This window comes from Rutidosis leptorrhynchoides, chromosome 11, assembly GCF_046630445.1.
Source record: "Rutidosis leptorrhynchoides isolate AG116_Rl617_1_P2 chromosome 11, CSIRO_AGI_Rlap_v1, whole genome shotgun sequence".
Taxonomy (NCBI): domain Eukaryota; kingdom Viridiplantae; phylum Streptophyta; class Magnoliopsida; order Asterales; family Asteraceae; genus Rutidosis; species Rutidosis leptorrhynchoides.
The window spans coordinates 327,693,896-327,706,541 of record NC_092343.1 but is presented as its reverse complement, the minus strand read 5'-3'; the positions used below and the strand labels follow the sequence as shown (position 1 = coordinate 327,706,541).

General features: G+C 39.1%; 1 protein-coding gene across 1 annotated transcript; it reads right to left on the bottom strand.

The window, feature by feature from the left end:
• Positions 1–580: 580 nt before the first annotated feature.
• Positions 581–1,162, bottom strand: LOC139875729 (uncharacterized). The gene has a single exon (XM_071863038.1). It carries the CDS (start codon positions 1,160–1,162, stop codon positions 581–583), a length of 582 nt encoding a protein of 193 aa, XP_071719139.1.
• Positions 1,163–12,646: the final 11,484 nt, after the last annotated feature.

Genomic DNA, 12,646 nt, shown 5'->3' with positions numbered 1-12,646 from the left:
GATTTGATAATATATAGGTTAAACCTATAACTCACCAACATTTTTGTTGACGTTTTAAGCATGTTTTATCTCAGGTGATTATTAAGAGCTTCCGCTGTTGCATACTAAAATAAGGACAAGATTTGGAGTCCATGCTTGTATGATATTATGTTAAAACTGCATTCAAGAAACTTATTTTTGATGTAATATATTCTTATTGTAAACCATTATGTAATGGTCGTGTGTAAACGGTATATTTTAGATTATCATTACTTGCTAATCTACGTAATGCTTTTTAAACCTTTATCGATAAAATAAAGGTTATGGTTGTTTTAAAAATGAATGCAGTCTTTGAAAAAAGTCTCATATAGAGGTCAAAACCTCGCGACGAAATCAATTAATATGGAACGATTATAATCAATATGAACGGGACATTTCCGTGGCAATTGGGTTCAAACCTACAATAGCCACGTAAAATATTACGGCAAACAGGACGACTTGATTGGCTTTGCGATTGCGATTGAACAATGAGAGCAGATGGACTAGACGAATTCAGTAGGGGTTTGGTGGATGATCGGTGCGTGCGTTTGAGGGTCATATCCTACATTAAAAGCATGGAGCGAGCCGTATCGAGATCAGGAAAAGGATGCATATGGAGAATGATGTGTTTTGCTTGCTTGTATTTTTCATTAAGTCCATTTATAGCATACATTACTAAGTCATTGTCACCAACCGTCGAGCCGAGATTACGAAGATGAGTTGCAAGCCGGTCAATCTTGCGAAAATATTCTTCCACTGTTTGATTGCCGATGTCGAGGCCACGTAATTCGGCGTTTAATTCCATTAATTTGTAAAGTTTGTTATCTTTAAAAAAAATTTCTAGAAACACCCACGCATCATGAGATGTTGCAGGTTCGGCGTTAAGTAAGCGTTCAAGAAGCGGTTCAGATATTGTGTTATAGATCCATGTTGTTTCCACCGCATCGGCTTTGAGCCAGTCAGCCGATGCACGTTCTTCGGGTGTGGCCGCACCTTGTATAAACTTCAAGACATCAAACCCTGCACAGTGGGTTGTAAACATGCGTTTCCAATGCAAGTAGTTAAGTTTCGCAAGATCATGTTTGACAGGGATGATGTGGTGAATGGATGTAACAGTGTAGATTTTGTCAAAATTGTTAAACATGGTAATAGAGTTTTTTTTTTTTTTTTTTTTTTTTTTTTTTTGTGAGGTGAGTGATATGTAAACTGAGCAGTAAGTGTTTGTGCAATAAGCAGGAGAAGAAAATAGAAGCAAGAAGGGGAAGCAATGTATGTGCAATAAGCAGGAAATATCGATTAGTGTTTTTTTTTTTTTTTGAGTTTACGATAGCAGCAGGAAGAGGGAAACGAATAGGGTGAAACCCTAGCCTGATACCATGTTACAATACATATTATTGTGTAGTGTTTCTCTGTCGATTACGGTGTATAGAAAATAGAATATATATATAGTACAATGTAGACTAGAGAAGCCCTAATGAATATAAATGGGCTAGGCCCAATATGAGTGGCTGCAAGTGTAGTCTAACATAAAAAGCCGTTGTTGCTTACGTACAACCTTATAAGTTTGATACCATTAGAGGTTCAGTAGCCTTCGAAGGCATTAAAAATAAAATGGGGTATAAAAAGAAAGATGTTAAGGCCAATGATGTGTCATTTGATATGTCGGACTTGAATAATGATAACATCACGTTTACGGTTAGATTGGAACGTTTGAAAAAGGAAAAAAAATGAAAAAAAAAGTTTGTTGGCAAAAGGTAATGTCAATTTGAGCGTTGAAAGGCCTAAACTGGTTGTGTATAGTCGTAGTGGAAGGTGTTATTGTGATTGTGATATTCCATCGTGTGACGGTTTTGGTAAAGTTTGGCATGTTTTGAATAAAATATGTTTCAAGATGTTTACTTAGCGAGGTTAACTCGAGGTCAATAATAAAGGCAAACGATGCCTCCACTTCGGGCACTTATCAGCTTAAAGATAACATTGATGACGTGGATTACGGGGATACAATTTAAAAACTGTTTTTGGGACCTCATGATAGGAGAGATATCGACTCATCGGCAACTAGGAGAGGAAATATGTCCGCGAAGGCTTTCGCGGCATTCGATGTAATAATGACATGTTTGGCCGAGGAGAGTGTGCCAGGTGAGGGTTCCTCTAATGTTTTATCTTACAAGATTGAGAATCGATCTGGGAAGAGTTCTTTAAAAGAGACGGACAATGGTAAATTAAAGAGGTCGGGTCCTCGAGGTTGATGTTTGTGTTTCGTCTTGCTTTCTTTGGTTGCTCTAGTTCCTTGTTTCACAGTGTATTTTTCGATCTTAGTTTGGATTAGTTCGTTTTTATGGTTTTTGAGATGTTAGGGAGGCTCGTTTATAGATAGTTTTTTGTTTAGATTATGCTTTCTAGGTGCGAGCTTCCCCGTTTCCCCGTCCTTCCTTTGAAAAACGACCTCGGTTCTCTTCGAGTATTCGTTTTTTCTCAAAAAAACAAAAACCTCATAAATCTTGTTAATCAAACCGATAATGACTACGTATTTTATTTATTTATTATTAACGAAGATAGTTTAAGAGTTGTCTTTGTGTTAGTGCATAAATGTAAGTCCCTAGTTCATTCATTATTATTCAAATGTGTCTTCGTAAACATAATATATTTTTGTTTGAATCAATCCGTACAGATGTGGTATCCATTCATACGAATATAGTCACTCGCACAGATGCAACTACATCCATACGGCACGGATGCAACTACATCCGTACAGATGAAGATCTCATCCGTACGGATAGGATGGGAGACACTATAATATGGTGTTTCAGGTTCATTGTCAAGGTTATAGGCCCTACACTAAACCTAGCCGATTCCTTTCTCCCAGGGCGTCTAGCATCCGTTACTATCGATTTCAAGTGTTTACAAGTCCAATCGTATGTGAACCGATCGTCTAGCTTACGTGTTTTCGATACAAAACACAATATCGACGATTCCACACTTGATATTGCATTAAACGACTAATTTATATATTCTGTTAAATCGGTCCTACAAAGTGGTATCAGAACATTTGGTATCAAATCCAATTGTTTTTGTGTCGAATTAATGTGTTAAATTTTTGGGTTTGTGTCTTTATTGATATAATTAATCAAAGCTTGGATTTTGAATGTTTAATTTGTTAATTATTCGTGTGTTTGTGTTTACTAAGTGTTTTTGATCATTATTAACATTTTACTATAAGCTTTTAAGTCAAAACCGTGGTGCTAGAGCGCTTGGGATTGAAAACCCTAGTTTTATGCTGTTTTACGTACCTGCATACTCAAGAACTCCACCCGTACATATACGTCTCATATCCGTACATGTAGCCCAACCGTAAGCCCTATCAGTACACGTAGCCCATTGTATGTTTCATCCGTATAGGTTAACAATATGTGCACTCCATCTGTACGTTTGACCCATCCGTCTCATCTATCTGTAGGTTCACACATCCGTATCTCACATCCATACGGATCACCCATTCGTGTAACTTATCCGTACGAATATCCCATCCGTACTGTTAGAAATGGCAGGAACATCTGATTATTCTGATTACGCGATGGCTATCTCGAACTCTAAGATGAGAAATCTTTTATTCGCTGAAACGAAATCTGGGAACACGAACAGAGTTGCTAAGCTGATGAATATGGATGATTATGCCATTTGGAAACCTAGGACTAAAATTTGGATTCTTGGTGTTGATCCCCGAATGTGGGAATTCATTGAGAGGGAGTACGTAGCTCCTTTAGGAGAAAATGGGCAGACAAAAGCAGCTAGTGCCATGACAGAGAAGGAAAGGGAGTCTTTCGGCATAGAATTCAAGACTTGTGCAAATCTTACTCAAGCACTATTTACGATATTTATCATCAATTCAAGAGTAACAGGACCTCATTGAAGATTTAGACTGTAAAGAAGCTAGTAATAAGGGTAATGCTGGGTATAGAATTAAGAAGGGTAAGACATTAAGAGCTGAATTGGTTACTGCCATGAAGGATGAGGCTCTTCATGATATGATTGTGTGTTATCGTCATCTTCTGTCTGAATTGGAAGCACATGAAATATACTTAGAGCATTCTAAGATCGTAGAATGTTTGGCTGAAGCACTTCCATAGCGTTTCAACTCTTATATTGAAATTTTGAAAACCAACAATGCAGCGGAAAGATATACCTTGAATAAGTTTGTCTCTAATCTAAAGGAGAAGGAGCTTCACTACATGACCAAAGCTGTCCGTCAGGAATACATTCAGGATCCTTTCATATACAAGGCTGGTACTTCAACTAAGACATCAGGTCATGCTCCATTGCAAACAGGTTTTATCTCGAACTCGAAAGGTAGTAATGAGTCAAAGTACATGTATAAGTCTGGTAGTTCATTTCACCATATGGGTTCTACCCTCCTAATGAGACCACTACACATGTCTTGAAGACTGAGAATCTCAAACATAAATGTCTGGAAGTAGTCAAGGAAGACATGGCGATGGTAGCTTTGGTTGTCAACCCCTATAATGCATTAATTGCTGGTAGTCTTGGAAGTTGTCATCTCACAGCAGAGGACTACGACCATGTTGACAAGGACGCGATGGAGAAGATGGACGTAATGTGGCATATGTCAAGTGTTGTGGAAAGAGCTCCAGCGAGATGCTGAAAGGCAGGTGGCGAGGCCAGACCAAATTAGGGGCGAGGGACAAAAGAGGGAGGTTAAAAATTTGAGAGAGAAACGATGACCGATAGAATTATTTACTTTTAGGTAGTGACCACTACCAAAGTTTCCAATTAGGAATCCTTTTAAAGAGGACTTTAGAGTAGGGGTGTAAACGATTCGACGCGAGCTCGAGCTCGGCTAGGCTCGAGCTCGAGCCTCCAGCTAGGTTCGAGTTCAACTCGTTTAAATATGACACAACTCGGGCTTGAGCTCGGCTCGTTTCGAGCCTAATATCTTAAGCTCGAGCTCGACCCATTTAATGTTTTAAAGCTCGAGCTCGGCTCGAGCTCGACTCGTTAATTACATCATATTATTTTTCTTTATATTATTTTATTTAATCTTACTTAATAATTTTTGTTTATGTAATTTTTATTCACTTATAATCATATTTAAAATTATATCATTTTTTTAATTATTACTTATATAATACTAATTATTATATACTTATATATTATATTATCACAAAAATTATATAATACCCCAAGTTGAATCTCACTCCCATACCACTCAAGCCAAGCTTCAGTGGTATTACTCGTATCAGTTAGTTGGGCACGAGTTTGATGATCTTATGAAAAATATGGCAGATGACGATCACCCCACCAAATATTCAAACCCATGAGGACCGTCATGTGAAATACCCATGGCCTCGAAAATAAGTTGAGAGGTCGTATGGCATGAACAATGGTTAATCTCTTTCAAGTTCAATTTTGTCAATACAAGAAACAATGGCAAAGGAAGTAACTCAACCCGTTTTATTCACGTTTATATTCTATCTATCATCAATCACCAATCAATCTAAAGATATGAAACAACTCAACCCGTATTTAAACCGGCCCGTAAAATTTTTTCTTTAATACATTAATATTTAGGTCCCAATTATGTTTCCAAAACATCTTTAACACAAATTATAAGTTCAATAAACTTTTAAAACATTTATTACTATAGTTTAAATATTCGAACGGACAAACACGGCCTGACTATTTTAATTTCCAACAAAACCGAGCATGATGATTGGGGATACGCTACCCAATCCTAATCAATCCAAAAGCACGTCTTCTAAAGCAACCTACGCGAGTCCACTAGTTCCCACGCTTACCCGAGCCACCGCCTCCATGCAAATCTATAAAAATGTAAACAACGAGAGGGTAAGCTAACGCTTAGTGAGTGAGAATATACTACACACATATATATGCATAAAATGGACACGCCACATGAATAGTCAATTAACACATACCAGAGCTTCCATGCATAAAGGCAAGCTAATCTAAGTATACCGTACGTTCGCTATACAACAAGCTAAAGATATCGACAAAGTAAGTTCACCAACGACGATGTGAACAACGCCATCAAGCTACACCCGGAGGGTTAGCTACATCACAACAATACGACAAAATACATATATACAATATATGTGTAAACCGCCCAAGGTTAACCCCTTAACCCAATACCGAAACCAACTACCAATTACCAAAATGAAGATTAGCCGAACTACACGAGCCTTAGTAAATCCGCACCCACACGAGACTACCATTTTCAATAACACAACAACATCGAGGTTGGCCGAACTACACGAGCCTTAGTAATCCGCAACCACACGAGATCAATACCTCAATAAGATGACCGAACTACACGCGTCATCGTGAATCCGCAACCACACGTGACTCACTTCTCACAACTAACCCACGCCATCGGGATTATACGAATCCACATCATCGGGGTTACTCAACTGCATTTCAAATACCAAATCCCACGCCATCGGGATTATTCACATCACAAGACCAAGTGATATCGTACATACAAAATGTGCACCTCGCCAAAGGTGGTCAACCAAAACGCACAACCGTGCTAATTGGACCCATACACCCATACACAAGTCCATCAAACCCACCTATATGTGAAGTGAGCTCTATAGCCGAGAATCAGTTCACCCGACCCGCACCCATCCTACACATACATATGCACATAGGATATTAACACTCACCTTGAATGAATGCAACCGAATAATCCGCAACACGCCAATGGAAAGTACCTATTCCATTAATCACATAACAAACAACACAATTAGGGTGGATCTACAAATCAGCCCAAATTGACAACTAGTGCAATTTCGACCCAATTGCACTCCCAAGCTCAAACCGCGCCCAAACTAACCAATAATCACTAACACAAGTGAGAATGGTCCTAATACACCAATTAAACCAAAGCATAGGTGTTAAACACCAATCTTGCCCAATATGACACCTTAACCCTAATTTTGACCCATTTCAAAATTAGTCAACCAAAAAACCCAAAAAGGTTTCAACGCTTCCATAATCACTAACACTATTGAAAATGGTTCCAACAACACCAACTTAAATAAACCACAAGCTTTAAACACTTGTCTTCTCCAAAATCCACTTACAACACTTATTTTGACCCAAAACAAAAGTCAAGTTTCCAACAACACCCATTTGGGTTCTTTCAACAATAAAATCACTAATCATAGTGATAATTTAAAGCCCTAATCATGGCTAAATCATCAACCAACTCAAAACCCGCCAAGTATCAACAATAACACGTTTCCATAAACCCACTTCATCATCTAAACGGGTTTTACAACTAACAAGCTCAAAACCCTAACATTGAATCTCAAATCAAATAATGAAACTCGGAGTTAGAACTTACCAATACCGCCAAAATGATGTCGTTAACGAGTAGAACAACTTTAATACTGGAGGTTTGACCCGAACACCCTTCTTCTTCTCTAAATGGAGCTCTCTCTCTCTAAACTCTCTCATCTCTCTCTCTCTAGGGTTTGAAGATGAGAGTGTTTATGTGTGAGAATGAAGATAAGATAAGCCTTGGAACTGATTTGGGGTATAAAACCCGTCCATATGTAAAATTACCAAAACACCCCCAAAAGATTCCATAAAAATGGGTTAAAAATGACGTTACAGCGACTTTTGTCGCGTTTCGCGACACTATGTCGCGTTTTGCGACACCAATACGCGACATTCCACCAGAACGCGACATACCCCCTCCGAACTCGACAGTTTACCTGATATACTCCAATTTCACTTTTAAAACATCCCAAAGTCAAACGTGGTCAAATCATTACATCCAAACTATTAAATACTCATTCTTGAACTCCATATGACGCCTCGAGCATCATGTTTAGAAAAACGGGGTGTTACAACTCTCCCTCACTTAAATTCGATCACGTCCTCGTGATCCTAGTCACTTAACCAATCCGAACCTACACGCTATGTTTCTCAAACAATCGTTCCAATCCGACTTCCACCACATTACTCATTAACCCGAAGACTAATCCATTAACTAAATACACACTTGCACACATTCCGAGCCGTGCAACACACACAACATCCGAAGTCTATAACGATCACTTAGAATACGCGGAATCACCATGTATTCTTCTACTCCTCTAGGCGATTCTTCTCAAAGAGTCACCTTTAAAAACTAAATCGTCACCCGCGATTTATCGAATCCACAAATCCGAGCACAAAACTTGCTCAATCCCTCACATCGGGAAAACTCAACCAATCTCGTACCGAGATATCAACTCCTAGCGTACCATACCAAGCACATCGCTAGTAACAACCACATACCAAAATGAAGTCAACACCCAAACCGATGAAGACCAAAATGAAAGCGAATCCTAACGGATAACACTTACCGCTTAACAACCCTTGTAGTGCGCAAACACGGCTATTACGCAACTACCGCAACCTCATAAGCAAACGGCTAAAATCGATAGCTCCCAAAATGACTATGGCAACGCTAAACCCAAGGTGTACAAAATCGACTATTGTCACACCCGTAACAACATGTGAGCGAAACACGGCTATCGCATCACTTATCACACAACATGGCCCTCACGACCCCACCATTGGCGTATAAAACAACCAATAGTTCTCATATCCAACAACATGAAGGCTGGCCAAAACTACACGCGCCTTAGTGGATCAGCACCACACGCGACTCACTACCTTCACCGCAACAACAATCGGGATTGGCCGAACTACACGCGCCCTAGTGAATCCGAACTACACGAGAGTCACTATCCCAATAGAATGACTGCATCCACACGTGTCATTGTGAATCCGAACTACACGCGACTCACTTCTCAAATCTCAACACAAGAAAGGTACTCGAATTTCCCACCGGTGTTCATAAAAACCGTTAGTGTACAACGACATATATCACTAACTTGGACAACACATATCCGTTCATAAAAATCGTTAGTGTACAACGACATATATCACTAACTCGGACAACACATATCCTTTCATAAGATCCGTTAGTGTACAACGAAATATATCACTAACTCGGACAACACATACCTTTCGTAAGATCCGTTAGTGTACAACGACATATATCACTAACTCGGACAACACATATCTGTTCATAAAAATAAATACATTATACACATACATGTATACTTATCCCACTCACTTGGAAATCCTCGCACACGCATCACACGTACGTATACACATCGCCACCACAATCAAGCAAGAACCACCTATATCGCACATAGGCACAAAACAATAATTCTCTAGAAGAGAATCTGACACGCACATCCCTTAACCGAGGGATCTCACCTTGCTCGCCAAACACGTCCATTATCTCTCAACGAGATTCACCACATTACCACCTCGGTGATAATTTAAATCCGAAATCATAAGTACAATTTAACCGAAATTGTACTCTTCCACAAATCGACCAAATCTAGGTCCCGTCACAAATTCCAGATTTACTAAGAGCATCATCCGAAATCTCACACTAAAACCTCCTCGTGTGGGAGTGTAACTCCCCCACTTGGAACCACGTCCCATAACCGCATCTTGTACAACCGTACAATGCTACCAAAGGTAGACTTTACTAACAATTGGGTTCACACAACCCATCACCACATCTTGCTCCAACCTTGAGCATACGAAGGATTTTAACCTATCCTTAAACACTTCGAACGAAGAGTTCACCACAAATTACACAAACTTTACTTTCGCAATCATCTAATTGCTATAGCTTGTTAAATTTCACCTAGTCACTCATGTTCCTAAGGGTTTCTCTCTGGTACCCTAAGTACAATGTAATCATAACACCATCGGAGTCGAACACCACGCTAGTAGGTATGAAAGAGGCACCTAACGTCGCGTCATGTAGACTCCTTCACTAATATACATCGAGATCAACACTAGATCTCTCGGGTTTTATCCACCCGATGAACCTCACGGTTCCACCATCCACAACACAAAAAGTTGACACGCGCTTAACAACCGAACACCAAATCCCACACACATGGCTTGGTAGAAATATTTTCTAAATTCCAAGGAATGCTTGGTTACACCAAGTCTTACGCCCTTCGCCCGACAACCAAAATGTCACCATAGGGTAATTCCATTAGGAACGTCACCCATAAGAATATCATGCAAAACACAATGCATTTAACAAACCCGAACGCATCGGCACATAAATAAATATTCAAAGGACATACTTATTAAAATGAACTGTATCTTAACGTCTCCTTGCCGCACCTGTCCCCACTAACTCGGGACATTCTGACTTACGATGTCCTTCCTCTTGGCAATTGAAGCACACCGTGCCATCACCCTTTGGCACCGAACATTCCCAAGACTTGTGACCCCTCACGCTACAATTGTTACATCTAGAAGTACTAGAATCCGATATACCCATCCGTGTACCACCCGTGCTAGCACTTGCACCCTTAGTTCCCTTACTTGGAGCACCATACGAAACAAACCTTCTCTTACTTGAAGGTTCAACAACCCTCGATCGCGAATACAACTCGAAACCCCTAGCCACGACGAATAACTCCGAAAAATGATTTCGCTTGACCTCTGCTAATTTTGTTCTTCAAGTCATCGTTCAAAGTTCGATAGAATCTTCCATCAACAAACGATCATTCCCCATATACTCCGGGAAAAAACGAGCCTTCGCCATAAAGGTCGTCTTGAGAGTATTCAAATCCATAGAACCCTGTTGCAAATTTCACAACTCATTACGCAAGTCCGACAAATCAGCTCCAGTCCGGAACTCCTCGAAGAATTCCTTCTTAAATTCATCCCACGATAACGCCATAAACAGCTCACCACTGACAAGATCAATCTTACCATCCAACCAATCCTTCGTCCTACCCCGCAACAAGCTAGTAGCGAGTCTTGTCCTCTTTTCAGGAGGGTAATCAATAGTACGAAAACACCCTTCGACGTCCGAGATCCATGTTGTGCTTACTAAAGGATTCGGTTTCCCGTCATACATCGGAGGTTTAGTCCTCATGAAGCTCTTATGACAACGCTCCATTTCACCCCTACTTTGAAATTCGGAATACTTCCTATCCATTTCTTCGCGAAACGCACCCATTTTCTCCGCAACGACGGCCACAACTCTAGCGTTAAACTCATCGTCATTCGTCTCAATCTCGTTTCGCGTCGTCATTCTAAAGAATGCAAAACGATTAGTCCACGAACGTATAAAACCACACGCACAACACCACCCCATCTTGCTAAACAATCGTCATACATCACTTGTTAGACACGATTTGTACCCGTAACAAGTTTGTAAGTCCTTATTACGCACACACGCCATATTAACTCGTTAGTACAATGACCGCCTCGCTCGATGATATAAACCAACACAACGAAAAATCTACACGATATAAACACACGCAAGAAAATAACATCACAACACGAGCCACAATCCTAGTTAGTTCACCTACACGCTAAGGCACTAACCAAGTCCCCATCTAACCCGTTCTCCTACAAGTCCCGCAGCAAATAAGCACACACAAAATTCTAAGTCTAGGAACCTATCTCAAGTCGCCTAAATCCCTTAGACCATGCTCTGATACCACTTGAAACAACCCAACCCGTATTTAAACCGGCCCGTAAAATTTTTTCTTTAATACATTAATATTTAGGTCCCAATTATGTTTCCAAAACATCTTTAACACAAATTATAAGTTCAATAAACTTTTAAAACATTTATTACTATAGTTTAAATATTCGAACGGGCAAACACGACCCGACTATTTTAATTTCCAACAAAACCGAGCATGGAGATTGGGGATACGCTAGCCAATCCTAATCAATCCAAAAGCACGTCTTCTAAAGCAACTTACGCGAGTCCTCTAGTTCCCACGCTTACCCGAGCCACCGCCTCCATGCAAATCTATAAAAATGTAAACAACGAGAGGGTAAGCTAATGCTTCGTGAGTGAGAATATACTACACACATATATATTGTAGTGACCCGAACTTTTCCATGTTTATATATATATTAAATGAAATTGTTATTTACATGATTAAGTGTTTCCAACATGTTAAGAAATCAAACTTGTTAAGACTTGATTAATTGAAATAGGTTTCATATAGACAATTGAGCACCCAAGTTGACCGGTGATTCACGAACGTTAAAACTTGTAAAAACTATATGATGACATATATAAGGATATATATATAGTTAACATGATATTATGATAAGTAAACATATCATTAAGTATATTAATAATGAACTACATATGTAAAAACAAGACTACAAACTTAATGATTTTGAAACGAGACATATATGTAACGATTATCATTGTAACGACATTTAATGTATATATATATATCATATTAAGAGATATTTATACATCATAATATCATGATAATATAATAATTTAAAATCTCATTTGATATTATAAACATTGGGTTAACAACACTTAACAATATCGTTAACCTAAAGGTTTCAAAACAACACTTACATGTAACGACTAACGATGACTTAACGACTCAGTTAAAATGTATATACATGTAGTGTTTTAATATGTATTCATACACTTTTGAAAGACTTCAAGACACTTATCAAAATACTTATACTTAACAAAAATGCTTACAATTACATCCTCGTTCAG